The sequence below is a fragment of the Leuciscus leuciscus genome, assembly GCF_965113295.1.
Source record: "Leuciscus leuciscus genome assembly, chromosome: 4".
NCBI lineage: Eukaryota > Metazoa > Chordata > Actinopteri > Cypriniformes > Leuciscidae > Leuciscus > Leuciscus leuciscus.
Genome location: NC_138728.1, coordinates 53,964,985 through 53,984,464, shown reverse-complemented (window position 1 = coordinate 53,984,464; position 19,480 = coordinate 53,964,985). Strand labels below are relative to the sequence as shown.

General features: G+C 39.3%; 1 protein-coding gene, 1 long non-coding RNA gene and 1 pseudogene across 4 annotated transcripts in view; 2 read left to right on the top strand and 1 right to left on the bottom strand.

The window, feature by feature from the left end:
* LOC309497120 (neoverrucotoxin subunit beta-like) overlaps window positions 1-19,480 on the top strand; it is a 50,088-nt gene that overhangs the window by 14,188 nt on the left and 16,420 nt on the right. For both annotated transcript variants that reach the window (XM_082167337.1, XM_082167338.1), the window contains exons 2-3: window positions 1,406-1,518; window positions 1,665-1,761. In XM_082167337.1, the coding sequence (XP_082023463.1) occupies window positions 1,429-1,518; window positions 1,665-1,761 (187 nt within the window). In that variant the 5' untranslated portion in view covers window positions 1,406-1,428. The remainder of the gene's footprint in view (window positions 1-1,405; window positions 1,519-1,664; window positions 1,762-19,480) is intronic.
* LOC309497142 lies at window positions 4,147-6,249 on the top strand. The gene is made up of 3 exons (XR_014205418.1): window positions 4,147-4,191; window positions 4,277-4,337; window positions 5,119-6,249. It is a non-coding gene; the product is annotated as an uncharacterized lncRNA (long non-coding RNA).
* LOC309497123 (putative inhibitor of apoptosis) lies at window positions 10,609-14,002 on the bottom strand (annotated as a pseudogene). The gene has a single exon. The product of its transcript is annotated as a putative inhibitor of apoptosis (transcript).

Below are 19,480 nucleotides of genomic sequence, written 5' to 3'. Positions count from 1 at the left end.
CAATCTTACATCCCTTGTTAAAAAAACCTTTTCTGGATCCGGCAATACATGACAACTACAGACCGATCTCCAAACTACCTTTCATGTCAAAGATTTTGGAGAGAGTTGTTTGTTCCCAGCTCTACTCTTATCTAAATACATTTAACATTTTGGATACATTTCAGTCTGGTTTCAGATGTGTTGCACAGCACTGAATCTGCATTATTGAAGGTCACAAATTATATTCTACTCTCCATGGACTCAGGTTCGCCTGTTGTCCTAGTTTTGTTAGATCTCAGTGCTCAGTTCGATACGATCGACGATGATAGTCTTTTAAATAGTTTATAATGTATGGTGTGCATGCAGGGGACAACCCTCCAGTGGTTTTCATCCTATCTAAAAGAAAGGACATTCTCTGTGAATTTGGGCAACTCTTCTTCTGCATCGGCTCAGCTACTATGTGGTGTCCCTCAGGGGTCAATTTTGGGACCCCTGTTATTTTCATTGTATATGCTTCCTCTGAGCTTTATCTTTCAGAAGTACATAATATCTCATCACTATTATGCCGATGATTCCCAGTTTTATTTCCCAGTGAGTATAGACAAAAATTGGTCATCTGAAAATGCCTTAAATTGTTTTAAAGATATCAAACATTGGCTGGCTAATTGAGAGCAATTAAATGAGAGCAAAACTGAAGTCTTGATCTTAGGTTCCTCCTTGTCCCATTTACCTGGCCTAGCTGTCCAGTTAGGCCCGTTATTGTTGAACTCGTTGATTTTAACAACGTTGATTTGAATCAACTCGTTAATGTTGATTTTTGACTCATCTCTACTTTTCAATAAGCAGATCAGTGTTGTTGTAAAGAGTAGTTTTTACCATCTGAGATCAATTGCTAAAATAAAAACTTTCCTTTCCCTTACTGACTTGGTAATTGTGATCCACTCATTTATTTCATTTAGGTTAGACCATTGCGACTCATTGTATAGTCGTCTGCCCCAAACTGCATTATCCCGTCTATAACTCGTCCAAAATGCTGCACCCAGACAGTGCCTACTTTTAGGGTTGCACAATTTGGCCCCAAAAAATTGGTTCTTATAGATCAATATGACTAATAATAATAATTATGATTAAAAAAATATAAAAAAGAATTATAAATGTAGTAATAACACCATTTCATTATTATAAACATACAGTATTTAAGAATAAATATAATATAGTAATTAAAATAATAATAATAATTTTACCTTTATTTTATAAGAAAAATGCAGACAGCCTATAACTATAAATAATTAGAAAGAAACACTTAAGAAACAACAAACAAAGAACGAGAACAAATGTTGACAGAGAAAACTAAGCAGAATATGACAATGAAACTAGACAAGACAAGGTCATGACAGGCATCTCCTTCACACTGACATTCAAACAGGTCTCCTTGTTGACGATTCCAAGATGGCGGCACTTTTGACGTACCTGAAGCAGCCGAGCTGCATCTACTGTACATATCTATGGTTGGCGACCCTAGCTGCGGTGAATGCACAGGTAAGTGCACTCCCTCAGACAAAATGTGCAAGTGTAACCAGATGAATTTCATGAGATAAAGGATAAAAAAATCTTTGTGGAAGTTTTTTTTAAACTTTTTTTTTTTTTTTTTTTTATGATTTTATGAACCATTCCTTCAAAAATAGGAAGTGTTACAACCCAAACCTGATGAACTTCAGATTTTAAATAGAGACACCAGAGGACTTCATTTCTTAGCAGACGAAGGAAACAAAAAACATTCAGGTAAGATTGAAATGTTGTTACAAAATGTGAATGTGCTATCAAAAATATCACTGGACAGATTCAATATCATTTGAAGGAAAAATTGTCTCAGGTTACGTATGTAACCCAGTTCCCTAAGAGGGGTTGGTAATGACATTCCCATAGTGTCAACGCCATGACAGCCTCCCGTTCCCCTTTCAGGGAACCGTTACAAGCGTAACCTGAGGCATTCCCTTTTGAAGGGAACTCAACGCTGTCATGGCATTGACACTATGGGAATGTCATTACCAATGCTGCCACACTGAGGAAGATTGCCTGCCCAACAAGGCTGTGTAATACTGCCACAGAAAATTGTTGAATGCAGACATGACTTGGTAAACCCTGAAGGACCTGTGACCCTGGGTTTGAACCCATGTCCAGACTGTAATTCCTGAGTAATGTGTGCGGAGAGGGTCAGCCGGCTGCAGCACAAACCTCATGTAAGGGCTCACCCCTAGATAGAGCTTTAGAAGATGCTACACTCCTTGTGGATTTCCAGAGGCAAAGCCATTACGAGAGCCTCATTGGACAGAGCGATAGCATCTATAATCTAATGGGAAAGGCACTGCTTGGTGACTGTGTTACTAAAGCAGACCAGAAAACAAGACAGGGGTAGCTGCAGGTTGGAGCAATGGGTGTGCAGAAAGGAGGTGTGCCGACACGTCAATTGCTACAACAGAAACTAACCCTGCCGCACACCTTGGCCGACAGATTTCAAAACCAATAATAAAGACCCTTGCCCACGCCCCTACCATTCGGCATGCCCCAACCTTTCTTAATGTTCATCACCCCAACCTGCAGATATCCACACTTGTAAATAACTGGGAGAATGTACGCCATTGGCCTGACATAAATCCTAAGAGCCTGGACTGGATATAGTAGATGCAGTCTCTCTATTGCTACAGCGATTCATGCGGCGAAGGGAAGTACGGCAGGGTGGCCAGTTACAGGAGGTGTGCAAAATAGCTCTGATCATACCTGGGGAAAAGTCTAAGCAGGAGGAAGCTACTGACAGGGCCTGCAGATCTCCTACTCTTTTGAGCAATGTCAATGCAAATAGTAGAGCCACCTTAAAAGTGAGAAGCCTCTCTGAGGCTGACTCTAAGGGCTCAAATGGAGCCTCTAATAAAAAATAAAAAATTCCGGGACCACAGAAAGATCCTAAAAAGGATTTTAGGTCTTACGATTTTCTTGTGGTGGGAGCTCTGGAAGTCAAAAGTGACTCAACATCCTCAGTTGAGAGATCAGAATCTATGAGATGTTACCTTTCAGGGACAAGACCCGAAGTTTCCAATTCTCCAGCCAGAAAGTAAATTGCCCTCTGGAAGAGCAGTTTGGTTTCTGCCAAAAGCATGAACTGCTGCATCTGCCTGAATAGGAGGTGCAAGCACAGCTCGCTCTGGTGATTGATGTAAGAGACTCTTTTGTAAGTTGCTTTTTGCAAATTAAGCATTTTATATGATATAATTATACTGACCTGAAGGTCAAAAGTTTAATTCTGTATTTCCTCTGACCAGTTTCTTTGCCATGCCATGTGCTTGCTATGGCTTCAGTGCTTGCTTGACCCCATATTGCTGCTTGCATCTTTATTTTAAAATGGATTTCTTCAGTATTAACTCTTTCCCCGCCATTGACAGAAACTTCCGGCTTTTCGTGTTTTCACTGTTTTACGGTAGGGGGCATATTACGTATCTCCGGATCAAAACACAGGTGAAAAAGAAGCAGAAACATTCATTCATCAACATTAAATATCACATTCATGAGTTCACACTTACAAATAAGTTAGATAGAATAAATGGTATGAATATTTGGCGTGCTGTCCGGGGAGAGGGCTCCAAGCTTGGATATTGGGCCCGAACCCAGAATAGTGATGGCTGACGCAAAACTTACGTTCCGAAGCTTTTTCGAGATCCCGAAGCGCAGATGTTTCGAAACACTGATCCGAAGCGTGATTCTAAACACCCATGTCACATGACTACGGCTAAATGAAGCTTCGGAGTGTTTCACAAGTGTTTCGACAGGTGGCATGGTCCGCCGAATCAGCGTTTGATTGACAGGGTCGGGAACAGACCACACAATCACACATCTGTATAAAAGTGAAGTCAACGCATCTTGACCTCGTGGGTTTTTGTGAGAGGAGTTTGATTTTGAGATAGTGGATTTTTGGTGATATAGTGACATTTATAGTGCGATTTGTTTAGTTATATTTAGGCTTACATTTAAATGTACACATTGACTGATAGGCTAGAGACAGACAGAGTATACATATAGTGACATGTAACCCGCACAAGGTTACTGGAGTGCAACTCTCTACTCTGCCTGAGGGCGGCGCGTACACCCCAGGGATTTTTTCTATTAAATCAAACACGCCTTTCCTCCAGTGAAGACGCTGCTAGAAAGCAACAAAGACTGGTATGGAAAATATCCTCTGAGGGATAGAAATTCAAAGAAAAATCTCAAAATATTACCAAATACTGAAATATTGTGTGTCCATTAGGTTGAAAGTTACGAGAGAGAGTTAAGCCGCATATCTCTGCGAGCTCCCAGAGAAATCTCCGGTAAGGATGATAATACTAATGCGAGTGTTATGCTGATTGTGCTAGCTCCATTATGGCTCGAAATACCGTTCTTTTAAAACCAATCTGAGTTTTGAACCTGATTCTTGCTGTTTGATACTATATAGACACAGATTCAGATTGTTTTATGTTGTTTGAGATGCTCATAAAAGATCGCTAATCGCGCTAGCCGCGTGCTAATCGTTAACATTTAAATGTGAATTTGTTTTGGTTTGTTTTCTAGCTCAGATAAGCTAGTCACCACTGTAGCAGATCTTTGATGGTATTCACACCGCTAAAGGTGCCTTTATACTCTGTTTTGTTGACTTAGAAGTCATTTAATTGAGGTAGTGTTTATCCTCTTGTTTTCATATGTAAAATAAGGGTGATTTACTTCATTTAATTGCAAATATACATGTTTGATATGTATATGAGGAGCAGAAGTTCATCTTAACTGTTAAAAAGAATAAATATATTAAAATTTGATGTTTAAAATGTTATTAAGATGCATAAATAGATTTAAAAGGTTAAAATCATAAATATCTGGTTTCAGAAATCTCATGATTTTATTTCTATACTGTGAGATGGAAGTACATGATTGATAGTTGTTCATTGGAACTGACTATGTGGTGTGATGTGTACCTATTCATTTACATAATGATTAGAGTATTTATATCCTTTACAATTGGTTATATTTGATTTGACATTTGAATGGAGAAAAGTTGATTAGATTTGAACAGAAATGAGGCAATAGTAACTAATGCATTCTGTACTGTATGTATAGATTGGTTTTAGAAAGGGATAGACCATCTGAATCTGACCCTGGTGGTCAGTGGCGAGCCAACCGCAGAAGTGAACGGACCAAGAGCCTGGTGTGGCCAGCCGTGGCATCTTTGGAACCATCATCATCCTGTGCCTTCATTTGAAACACAGATAAGAACACACGTAAACCTACCCGGGTAGTGAAAAGAGCATACATACTCCAAGAAACACACACACACAAGAGAGAATAGAGGGCACCTTCCATCTAAAAAACTGACAGTTTTATTGCTTTATGGCCCTCAAAGCCCCGCCCCCTTTGACCGTGGGAATTTCCCACGCTAGCTCCTCCCACTTATGGGCTGTACAGTACACCGTGGGAATTTCCCACGCTAGCTCCTCCCCCTTATGGGCTGTACAGTACACCGTGGGAAAATCGGATTTGTGTCACGCCTCCTTAGGGGTTGAACATCTGAAGCGTGGGAAAATTTTGCACGCTCAGTAGTTCTAAACAGTGTAAATTAAAACTTTTTAAAAAATTTACAATAAAGACATAGCCAGAGTGTGAGATCAGTGTTTTTATTAAAGAAGACAGATGTACATTCATCACTTTCAAAACATCAATGAAATAAGTTAAAATTGCATTTTTCTCTAAAAGAGATATTAAAAAATGAGTTAGTGTTATTTAAAGATGTTAAAACATTAAAACAAGTTAAGAGTTTTTTTAATTTACAGAAAAGATTGATTTGTAAGCATTTAACTTTCAGACAGTATTTGTAAAACTTTTACATAAAACACAAACTAGTTTAAAAAGTGTTACGTTTTTACATACCCAGTTGTTAAAGACTCGGAGTTTAAAGATATATAAGTGGTTCGTTGTAGTGGAGCAAAGTGTAGAGCGTCCATTCAGTCCACAGGTCAGACAGAAATAAAGCAGTCTGAGGCCTACAGAGAGACACACACAAACCCCGCCCCTAGCCCCGCCCCACCAGATGTCACCGTGGGAAATTCCCACACCCCCTTCAAGCTCCCAAATAGAAAACACGTCCGGTCAGCTCAGTAGCCAGACTTAAATGACCAAAGAAAACCGATGCAACGGCCCGGAGAGACCACACCCCCTAACACGCCCCTCTCAAAGCTCATAGGTTGTGTAAAATTAAGACACACCTCTCAGATGTCATTGGATGATACAAATGACATCACTCATAGGAATCCCCCTACCACAGCATCACAGTTAAGAGTTTAAAAAGCAGCGGAAACTTCAAGTGAAATACTTGTGGTTTTTTACAAATCAGATAAAGTAAAATGGCTATGGCGTCAGACCCCAAAACTCCCGAGAGAAGGATTACTGAGGCTATGGAGGATTTGACTTTAGCTCCACGAAAAAAACGAGAAACGCATGGGCCATGCTTAACGCGATTTCTTCACGAGCCGTCAGATTCTGTGAAATATGCCTTCCGTTTATCTGGAGGACGTGCGTGTACGTATGTTTATGACAAAATCAACATGGAGGTTAGATTAGTTAACGTGGATGACGATGAACGATTCACAACGAATACAACGGAGGACCCGGATTTAGTTTTTTCGGAGAGAGAGTGGGGTTTATTCTATTCAAAAGTATGGCCAGATTTGAAAGACGGCGGGGATATGCCACTTTTCATTGCCGAATGGACAGCAATGACTTTGGGGACAAGGTACCGAATCCTCGCGGATCAAATCAACAAACATCCTGAAGATTATATCTATATCCTGTGCAGTGATTTTGGTAAGAATTTACCAGAATGCTCTTGGCCGGGGTCCGAGGAAGAACATCTAAAATAGCCTACTACGATTTAAAATTCATGTTTCAATGGAAGGTTTACCTGTGTTGGAACAGATTTTTTCTAAAATCACGTAGCTTTTTAAATGGAGCGACGCATTTGGATCTGTTGATGGATACGCATCAATAGGATTACCGGCTGCAACGAATGGATACCCACAGAAAACATCGACTAGCTGAATACATTTTGTGATTATTTAATCATTTCTATGTAAAGTACTTTGAATTGCCAGTGTATAAAATGTGCTATATTAATAAACTTGCCATGTCTTTCTTTGCCTTTGTCACAGGAGAAATTATATTTAATTTACAACTCTGTGTTCTCATGTATACAGGCTAGAATTGACTCACACCACACCACACCACACCACACCACACCACACCACACCATACCACACCATACCACTTTTGGACTGAGCCTTCCAACGTGGGGAAATTCCCACGGTCCACATTTAAAGGTGTACTTTTCACAATCACATAAAAAAATAAATAAAAAAAAGACATTAAAACAATGTTTATCATTAAAATACAAAGGGTGGTAAACACACATTTGTAAAATGTTAAAAAAGTTTGATTTGCAAACATGTTCTAGAATTAAAACATCACAACATGTATTAAAATTATATCAAGCAAATAGTTCTGTTTTCTAACATAAATTTAAAGAAAAGTTGTAGGCTACACGATTACATAGTGTTAAAGGCATTAAAACGTTGTATAAATGTCAATCAGCGAGTTGTTTTTAATTAAACAAAAGTTTTGTTTTCCATATTCAAAACTTTTTAAAAACACTGTATAAAGTTAAAATGCAATGGTTTAGTATTCGTACATTTTACAACGTTATCTGAAAAAGTTAGAATGTGGTCCTTCACATATAGATTTAAAAACCGTTCAAAACAACATCAACTAAAATACAATATACTACTAAAGTTTACTTTTAAGTTCCGTATGATACATCACTCATCGACGGTAGAAACATGAATGAGTATAGGCTAGATCAGTGTGTGAAGCCGAGTCTCCGCCCACCTAACACTAGATTTATTTATAATTACACTAAATAACATTTATAAAAAATAATAGTTGTTTTAAAAATAATAAAAACTCATGGTTTAGTTCATTTTGGACGTTTAGTGAAGTTAACAAATATTCACTAACTTACAGATTTATTCAATCTTCTATAAGATAATCCACATCTCCCAATGGAGAAATCTGATCATTGTTTAAGAATGCGTTTTGGAGTAAAAAATAATGAATCTGTTCAAAACTATGTGGTTTAAACTTTAAAACCGTGAAACGTAAGCGATAGGCAAACAGTTTTTTTTTTCCCAGACATGTAACATTTTCACATACAACTTTAATAATAAAATAACTTTAACTTTAATAAAATGATACAGACCTTTAAAATACAAAGCTGTATAGGCTAGTATTTAAAACGCTATAGGCCTATCAGAAAAATGTAAAACAGGAATGCTTTCCTTCACGTAGCCTACAGATTTTAAACCCTGTTAAAAACAAAAAAGTCAACGTTAAATAATTTAAAACAAGTTATAGGGTAGAGGCTTTTCACAAATGAGTTTTAAAGATACCAGAAAAAGACAACCCTGTATCACATGAAATACGTTCTGAGTAAACTATTTTGCAAATCGCAAACGTTACATGCCAACATATAAGCAGTGTTATTACGTTGGTCCTTAACCTAATATACCCAATCTATTGCAGTGCTATTACGTTTGAACATACGTCCTGAACATAATACATCCAAAGCAGGTTTCTTTTCACACGTAGTTAATGCTGTTCATTTAGTTTAAATTATTTACCCCCTTTTTTCTCATTGGGCTAAAAAATATTATCTATGCCAGGGCGAGTCAAATGGCGGCACCCAGATAATTTTTATCTGGCCCTCCAACTGGTTTTTGATGTTTAAAACCCCTCACGATCTGATATCAAAGTCCCCGCAAAGGTTTAGCGCGTTCAGCGGTGAGTTTAACAACTGACGTGATCATTCAGCGGTGAGTTTAACAACGCAGCGGTGAATTTAACAACACACAACTGCAGGTAAAACGACCAAATACCATATAGACGTTAACCTCTCTGTTATTGTAGCTATTGCATTCTCCTGCCATCATAAAATGTATATTTGTATATTTTATTTATATTTGTAAAATTATTATTTATCAGTAGGAAATCGTGCTGAAGAAGTCTCGTTCCGAGCACATCGCGATATTTGGCCTCAGTTCACGTGTGTCAGATGTTGGTAAGTAAATAAATACGCTGTTCTAATAATGTGTGATATAATGTCTTTTCTGTTTGTGGATATTAATCTGCCATCTCCACGGAGACTTTGCGTTTCATTGGTTTCTAATTCAAAATAGGGGGATTAAACATTGCCTGTCACGTGACGTGCTATAGCCCTAGATATTCATATCAGATTAAAAATAGTACAATTCTTTCCAAAGTTGTATTTGTAGTAGAAGCACAGTAAAAACAACACTTACCATGCTTTTACCACAGTAACATTGGTTTTACTGTGATAAGTGTAGTAAAAAGACAGTAATCACAAAACTTACCATGCTTTAAACCTCAGTAACCTTAGTTTTAATGTGATTGGTGTAGCAAAGGACAGTAGCCTACTCAAAAACTGACCATGCTTTTACCTCAGTATTGATAGTTTTAAAGTGATATTTGTTGTAAATGCATATTAACCACAACACTTGCTATGCTTTTAATGCTTTATAATGTAACATCCAATATTTGTAAGGTGCTTTCCTTCACGCACAGATTTTAAACCCTGTTAAAAACAAAAAAGTCAATGTTAAATAATTTAAAAACAAGTTATAGGGTAGAATGCTTTTCACAAATGAGTTTTAAAGATACCAGAAAAGAAATGGTAAATTATGTTTTTAAACAATGTTTCAAATGTGAGCATTTAACATATCGAACAACATCAGTTTAAAAATACGTAAAACGAATAGTTTTTTAAGCAAACCTTTTTAACAATACAATTTGCTACTAAGTTTTGTTTAGTTTTTAGCTAAAATATATCTTTCACTGCCCATAAAGTATCCTTGCGCACGGAAAGCATAACATGAATGTGAAATCCGGTCTGTGAACCCAAGTCTCCGCCCACCTAAAAACTTCGCCAAAGCAAATACACATGTGCAGAGGTATAGCTACAGATTTAAATCTTGGTAAAAAGGTTTAATCAAAACAACATTTTAAATTTTTGTACATTTAATTTAATTTAGTTATTAATCCGGTATTAGATCTTTCTAGCCTAATATTGTTTGACATCTTGTTTTTGTACAGTTTTTGCAAAAAGTCACAGAGCGTGGTCAAACATGTTCATATAGGAATGTATGAAAAACATGAACAAATATTGCATAAAGAGAATTAAATGACGGTCCTAGTATGAGAGTGTTTAAGACTAAACAAATCATATTTATTTTAGAACATCTTTCTGCTATGTCTACGAAACATTGACGTGAAAGATGAGTATTACACTTCAAACTCGTCTAACTATTACACTTATTTTGTTATTATTACACGGTTATTTTGTGTGTCACTAAACAACATGGTTAAGCTAATGAATTACAGTTGATACGTGGTATTTTTACGTGAAAGGAGGGAAAGGAATATTTAACATATAAAAATTAAAATATTTTAACCTATCGTCAATTTCAATTGTTTGATAAATCATCTAACAATCACCAGTTATATGTGAAACAATTAGAGTTGGTGTAAATTTGCACATCCAAAAACTGTTGTTACTTGGATGATGAATATCTTAACTCTATGATAGGAAAGTACGGACAGCGCCTTTGACCAAGCCTCTACATATGGGGCACTTGCGCAGAGAAGGCGCACATTCTTTGCACACAACTAGGTGACCACAGGGGATGAAGACAATGTTCACTTCCTTATCCATGCAAACTTTGCATGTACGCTCCTCTTGAAGTCTTCTTAACTGTTCCTCCATAGGCAAGTCTGAAAGATCTTGACTCGGTGATGCAGCTTCATTTGTCTGGGTCATCAGTTCTCTCAGCAGACAGACATCATTCTTCTTGATCCAGTTGCGGAAGACTTCTGCTGCTCCATTTCCTTTCGACAGGACTAACTCAATGAGATGCCCTGTCTGCTGCTTGACTGTAGTGCAGTTACGAATAATGTCATACTCTTTCCGTGAGATGACGTTCTCCTCTAGAAGATGGTCCATTAAGCTCTGCACACTTTTTAACTGGTGTGACATGACAAGATGATGTTTCTTAAGAAAAGTAAAACCATCTGATGCCATTTCCTCAGCAAGAAGCTTTCGCTCCTCCTCTCTCTTCTCATCTTCTGCACTTAGTAAATCAGACACCAACTCTTGAACGGTTTTGTAATTTTCTCCACTTGCGAGAATTTTGCTCTGCACGGTTTGCTTCACCAGGCCACGCTCAAATCCCATCTCTAAAGCAGACTTCACCACAGGATTGTTCATCATCACTGCAGCTTCTGAACGGTCTTCTCCAGGACCCGGGTGTACAACAGCTGGATCAACAAATTCTCTTGAGTCGCTGTCTCCATTAGTCAATAGCTGTTCAAATAGTCTTGGAAATCGTGCTTGAATCTGATGAACAAACTCTTGGCCCTTTTCTTGCAACAGGTATTCACATCTTGGAAACCACTTGGCATGTTCTACCCATGGATCATCACCAGGCTCCCAACATCTGAGTCCACCATCACAACAAAAGCACTTCACGTCATCACGACGACCAACATAGTAAAAACCAGCCTTAGCCAATTGGTCTGGTCGAACAGTTATTCTTGAGGGCCAGTAGACAAATGTGAGCAACCTTTCTTCACACTGTTGCATTGCCGATATATTGGAAAGGCTAGATAAAGGTACATTATCTGCACGGTCACCTCGAACGAAGCGGCAGTTGGGGTAATGCCTCTGGTGCTCTGATACTGCCCGATCTCCCGGTTCCCAGTTGCTAAGCTGGCCTCCACAACTGAAGCAAGCCACTCTGTCGCCCTGGCCAAGGTAGTAGAAACCACTTTTGGCAAGCTCGGCTGGACTTATTGGTGCAAGAGTCCAATTCTGAAAGGTGTCAAGGCGTTCCTGTTCCCGACGCATGTCAGGACTGTGACAAGCCGGAGGTCGCTGGTGAGACATATCCTGGTGAGACATATCCAGGTTTAAGTAACCCACCAGCTCCTCCATTTGGTCTGAAACGGATGCCGTGGTGGTCGATGTTACGGGTATCGCAGGGCTGTAGGATGGCTACTTTGCGAAACGGGAGAAAAGGCAGAGTGAGAGGACGACAGGTTTGTGGTGGGAGGGTAAACTCTGGATGAAGACATAAAAATGTGACCACAGGGCGTGTCCACTCAAGCCCTTCTCTCTGCTGGACATCCAATGACAAGTGTCTAGTCGTCCATGACAGAACACATAATCTTATTAAAAAATTTAAAGAACTCTTGAACAGATAGAAGGTCGACGTAGGGGGTATGTGCTTCCTCCCTCTATGATGCAGGAACCGATGCTAAGAACAAAATCTAATTTTGTTCAACACTACAAAATGCCCTTTCTTCTGTTCTGTTCTGTACACAGCGGGCAAATTAGTTGTATCATTTGAAAAATCACCACACATTTTTCAGAGACGCGATGTGCCTCGGTGGTCCGTGACACAGCGCATCCAGGCACGGAATGGAAATGGTTGCCACCTCGGGAATACAGTAATTAAAATGCAGAAAACATGCCGCAACTCTTTACAAGAATCTCTGAAATATAAAAGTATTTTTAATTATTCTAAATATTATTATTATGTATACTATTATAATACTATTTTATGAGCTCAGACACAACAGAAATGTTTGTAATTTTTTATTTATTTATTTTTATTTCAACATTATACTTTCGAGTATATTGAAGTAGTGAAGAAAATGATAGACCAGCAAACCGGGGGAATATTTATCAGGGCAACAGCTCACTCCGCCCCGCTGGAGGGGTTGTTATCATGACGCAGTAAACAGCTGTATAGGATTAAAGCCACATTGAATCAGAAGTAGCGTCATGGAGAAGTTATGCATATGCCACCGGAGAGATGTCTATAATTACACCAAAATATTTATATAAATATACATATATTTTTAAACATATGCATGGATGAATTGTACGCCATAAGTTCTGTAACAAGAAAGTAGTTAGGATGTATTTCATTTTACCAACTATTAAGATGTTAAAGTTCATAGACCTTTAGCGCATTCAAATGTATTGAGTTAAAATTAAAACGTGATATCAATATCGCATTAGGCCTACCAAATTCAGGGGTGTTTAATAGCTTCAATAGTTATCAAGCACCAGCTGATTTTAAGTTTTTCTTCAAACAAAAGTAATTTTCTGATAAATCATTGTACACATGTATTTTGTTGTATGCACAGAGTTTGAGGGTTGCTTATAGAAAGATGTGTCCTTGTCTTTGTTTCGCGGTATTTTTTAAAACATAGCCAGATCTACATAGGTGTTTTATAGCCTGGCTAACGTCAGACCAAGTCTCATTTGAGACTTGGTCTGGGAACTACGTGTTCATTTTCTCGTATTTGAGGCGTGGTTTACGAATGCCCAGAGCCGTTTATTGGGCGCTATGAATGTCTATCAAATGCGCCTGTACGTAGCTCATAGCCAATCGCTTCAATTATACCAGATGACGTATGTAGAGTGACAGTAATTCGACGAGGAAAAAGACGATGGGTCAAAGATTTATTTGTACACGATAGCGTTTAGTGAATATTACCGTTTTTGCAAGATAAACATGAGGGTAGAAGGTAACGTCGAGTCTGATGCCATGTTGGATCCATAGATATAAACAAACTGCTTCGGTGTCGTCATCGTCTTGCTGCTCCCTCGCGTTCTGTGATTGGTTCCCTTTTTCAGGGGAAAATCTGGGCCATGGTGTCCAGACTGCCTAGCAGCGTGAATAAAATCGCGCTGCGAGCAAGGCAGTATGGGGAAACCCAGGCTAGGTGTTTTACACGATATGTCAGAGAACCTTGTGTGGCATTCTATATCCGCAGAAAGGTTAAAATGTAAAATATACATTTTAGCGCTATTTAAAAACTAGGACGGTATAATAATATAATGTAAATGTCTCACGTGAAGATGATGGTTTAAACCATCGTAGTAACATATCCAAGATGGCGCCGCGGATGGCTGCCTCGGTGTGGAGCTCTCCAGTTATTGTGTTGTTTTTGTTGGTTTGTTCTGCGTTTAGTCATTCTTTTCCTATCAGTTTCACCAAAGACGAACTACTGGACATTAGGAAACACACACCAGACAACTTTTTTACAGATTTTGATTACTCAGACGTTTTACTGGACATTCTCGTCGGAGGGGCAGCGGTGTTGTTCAAACGCGCGGTCAGACGCAAACGCGGGAAGCGCGCTGGCGCGCTGGTTAAACTCCGCGAGCGCGGCCTCCGTACTGCACTCCCCAGTATTCATCTTGCGAATCTCCGATCTCTTCCTAACAAAATGGACGAACTTCTTCTCCTCACCCGCACTAACAAGGATTTTTTAAACTCCGCTGCTCTGTGCTTCACTGAAACCTGGCTGAGTGAAGCCATACCGGACAACGCACTACATCTGCCGGGCTTTCAGCTGTTCCGAGCGGATCGCATCGCGGAACTAACGGGGAAAACGAGAGGTGGTGGATTGTGTTTCTACATTAACGAAAGTTGGTGTTCAGATGTAACAACACTGAAGAAGATGTGCTCTCCTAATTTAGAGGCACATTTCATAAACTGTAAACCTTTCTACTCGCCGCGGGAGTTTTCCTCATTCATTCTCGCGAATGTTTACATTCCTCCAGACGCGTGTGTGAGCGCGGCGATACAACAGCTGGCTGAACATATAGCTGAAATGGAACAAAGGTACCCAGACTCTCTTTTAATCATTCTTGGGGATTTTAACAAAGCAAATCTCTCCCGTGAACTGCCAAAGTACAGACAGCATGTTACATGTCCTACCAGAGACAGTAATATATTGGACCACTGTTACACCACGATAAAGAATGCGTATCACTCCGTCCCACGGGCAGCTTTGGGGCTCTCTGATCATTGTTTGGTTCATCTTATACCGACCTACAGGCAGAAACTGAAATCAGCTAAACCTGTAATAAGGACTGTAAAAAGATGGACCAACGAAGCAGAGCAGGATCTACAGGCCTGCTTCGATTGCACTGATTGGACTGTTTTTGAAGCTGCAGCCACCGATCTGGATGAGCTCACAGATACTGTAACATCATATATCAGTTTCTGTGAGGATACATGCATTCCTACCAGGACATTCTTATCATTCACTAATGATAAACCATGGTTTACTGGGAAACTCAAACAGCTTCGTCATGCCAAAGAGGATGCTTACAGAAGTGGGGATAAAATCTTGTATAACCAGGCCAGAAACAGACTGACAAAGGAGATCAGAGTTGCTAAAAGAAGCTACTCTGAAAAGCTGAAAAACCAGTTTTCAGCCAACGACCCGGCATCAGTCTGGAGAGGCCCGAGGAACATCACCAACTACAAATCACCATCCCCCCGATCTGTGGAGAATCAACAACTGGCTGACACTCTCAATGCATTCTATTGCAGGTTTGAGAAGCCCAGACTCACACCTCACACCCGCTCTGATGTGCACTTCACACATCCACCATCACCTCCTGCAACCCCTCTCCTCCCCCCTTCTGCCATCCAACCTGAGCTTAAGGTCTGTGTGGAGGACGTGAGCCGAGTCTTCAAAAAACAGAAGACTAGGAAAGCTTCAGGCCCAGACGGCATCTCATCTGCTTGTCTAAAAGCCTGCGCTGACCAACTGGCCCCAGTCTTCACGCAGATCTTCAACAGATCATTGGAGCAGTGTGAAGTTCCCTGCTGCTTCAAACGCTCCACTATCATTCCGGTTCCCAAAAAACCTAAAATCACTGGACTTAATGACTACAGACCTGTCGCTCTCACGTCTGTGGTCATGAAGTCGTTTGAAAGACTGGTGTTGGCCTATCTGAAGGACATCACTGGACCCCCTCTGGATCCCTTTCAGTTTGCTTACAGAGCAAACAGGTCTGTGGATGATGCAGTCAACATGGGACTGCACTATATCCTGCAACATCTTGACAGACCTGGGACTTATGCACGGATCTTATTTGTGGACTTCAGTTCGGCCTTCAATACCATCATCCCTGATCTTCTCACAGCCAAACTGACTCAGCTCTCCATGCCATCCTCAATCTGTCAGTGGATCTCCAGCTTCCTGACAGACCGGCAGCAGCGAGTGAGACTGGGGAAGCTCACATCCAGGACCCTCACCATCAGCACTGGCGCCCCCCAAGGGTGCGTTCTCTCCCCACTGCTCTTCTCCCTGTACACTAATGACTGCACTTCTAAAGACCCCTCTGTCAAGCTCCTGAAATTTGCAGACGACACCACCGTCATCGGTCTCATCCAAAATGGTGACGAGTCTGCTTACAGACTGGGGGTTGAACAGCTGGCTGTCTGGTGCAGCTATAACAACCTTGAGCTGAACACGCTCAAAACAGTGGAGATGATTGTGGATTTCAGGAGAAAATCCCCAGCACTCCCCCCTCTCACCATCATGAACAGCACTGTGGAAGCAGTGGAGTCATTCAGGTTCCTGGGCTCTACCATCTCTCAGGACCTGAAGTGGGCAAATCACATTGACTCCATTGTGAAAAAGGCCCAGCAGAGACTGTACTTCCTTCGCCAGCTGAAGAAGTTCAATCTGCCACAGGAGCTGCTGATCCAGTTCTACTCAGCCGTCATTGAGTCTGTTTTAAGCACTTCCATCACTGTCTGGTTTGGTTCAGCTACCAAATCGGACATCAGGAGACTACAACGGACAGTCCGGACAGCAGAGAGGATTATTGGTGCCCCCCTGCCAACCCTCCAGGACCTGTACTCTTCCAGAGTGAGGAAGAGAGCAGGTAAAATCATCACAGACTCCACTCACCCTGGACACCCCCTGTTTGAACTGTTACCGTCAGGACGGCGACACAGATCACTGGCCACAAGAACATCCAGGCACAGGAACAGTTTCTTTCCACAGGCCATTTCCCTTCTGAACACTTAACATGCCCCCCAAGGCATATGCCTGCAAGTGCAATACTCCCACTGTCTAGTGCAATATTCTCTTAACTCAGGTGATATTTATATTTATATTATTCATACTACTCAAAATACTGTAAATATGTTCATAATCTGTAACATGCACTAGACTCCCACTGTCTAGTGTAATATTCTCTAACTCAGGTGATATTTATATTTATATTATTCATACAACTCAAAATACTGTAAATATGTTCATAATCTGTAACATGCACTAGACTCCCACTGTCTAGTGTAATATTCTCTAACTCAGGTGATATTTATATTTATATTATTCATACTTCTCAAAATACTGTAAATATGTTCATAATCTGTAAATGTTTATTCAGACTAAACCCAACTGTGACCCCTTTTTTTTTTTTTTTACTTTTTATACTATTTTATTTTATTTTATTTTTTTTTATATATTTTATTCTTAGAATTTGTATTACTATGTTTCTTGTTGTATTTGTATTTGTATATGTGCACTGGAAGCTTCAGTACCAAGAAAAATTCCTTGTGGGTGCAAGCACACTTGGCAATAAAGCTCTTTCTGATTCTGATTCTGATTCTGATTCTAAACCATAATTTTATCAAATCAAGTCAATTCATGTGAATACTGTCCTATATGAACAAAGAGAAGACCTAGAGTTCACTAACATTACAGCTAACTGTAGGAAACCGTGGGATATCCGGGGGGAAAGTGTAAAGAAAACGCCATACAAAATATTACAATCACACCCGACCACGCTCTGTGACTTTTTGCAAAAACTGTACAAAAACAAGATGTCAAACAATATTAGGCTAGAAAGATCTAATACCGGATTAATAACTAAATTAAATTAAATGTACAAAAATTTAAAATGTTGTTTTGATTAAACCTTTTTACCAAGATTTAAATCTGTAGCTATACCTCTGCACATGTGTATTTGCTTTGGCGAAGTTTTTAGGTGGGCGGAGACTTGGGTTCACAGACCGGATTTCACATTCATGTTATGCTTTCCGTGCGCAAGGATACTTTATGGGCAGTGAAAGATATATTTTAGCTAAAAACTAAACAAAACTTAGTAGCAAATTGTATTGTTAAAAAGGTTTGCTTAAAAAACTATTCGTTTTACGTATTTTTAAACTGATGTTGTTCGATATGTTAAATGCTCACATTTGAAACATTGTTTAAAAACATAATTTACCATTTCTTTTCTGGTATCTTTAAAACTCATTTGTGAAAAGCATTCTACCCTATAACTTGTTTTTAAATTATTTAACATTGACTTTTTTGTTTTTAACAGGGTTTAAAATCTGTGCGTGAAGGAAAGCACCTTACAAATATTGGATGTTACATTATAAAGCATTAAAAGCATAGCAAGTGTTGTGGTTAATATGCATTTACAACAAATATCACTTTAAAACTATCAATACTGAGGTAAAAGCATGGTCAGTTTTTGAGTAGGCTACTGTCCTTTGCTACACCAATCACATTAAAACTAAGGTTACTGAGGTTTAAAGCATGGTAAGTTTTGTGATTACTGTCTTTTTACTACACTTATCACAGTAAAACCAATGTTACTGTGGTAAAAGCATGGTAAGTGTTGTTTTTACTGTGCTTCTACTACAAATACAACTTTGGAAAGAATTGTACTATTTTTAATCTGATATGAATATCTAGGGCTATAGCACGTCACGTGACAGGCAATGTTTAATCCCCCTATTTTGAATTAGAAACCAATGAAACGCAAAGTCTCCGTGGAGATGGCAGATTAATATCCACAAACAGAAAAGACATTATATCACACATTATTAGAACAGCGTATTTATTTACTTACCAACATCTGACACACGTGAACTGAGGCCAAATATCGCGATGTGCTCGGAACGAGACTTCTTCAGCACGATTTCCTACTGATAAATAATAATTTTACAAATATAAATAAAATATACAAATATACATTTTATGATGGCAGGAGAATGCAATAGCTACAATAACAGAGAGGTTAACGTCTATATGGTATTTGGTCGTTTTACCTGCAGTTGTGTGTTGTTAAATTCACCGCTGCGTTGTTAAACTCACCGCTGAATGATCACGTCAGTTGTTAAACTCACCGCTGAACGCGCTAAACCTTTGCGGGGACTTTGATATCAGATCGTGAGGGGTTTTAAACATCAAAAACCAGTTGGAGGGCCAGATAAAAATTATCTGGGTGCCGCCATTTGACTCGCCCTGGCATAGATAATATTTTTTAGCCCAATGAGAAAAAAGGGGGTAAATAATTTAAACTAAATGAACAGCATTAACTACGTGTGAAAAGAAACCTGCTTTGGATGTATTATGTTCAGGACGTATGTTCAAACGTAATAGCACTGCAATAGATTGGGTATATTAGGTTAAGGACCAACGTAATAACACTGCTTATATGTTGGCATGTAACGTTTGCGATTTG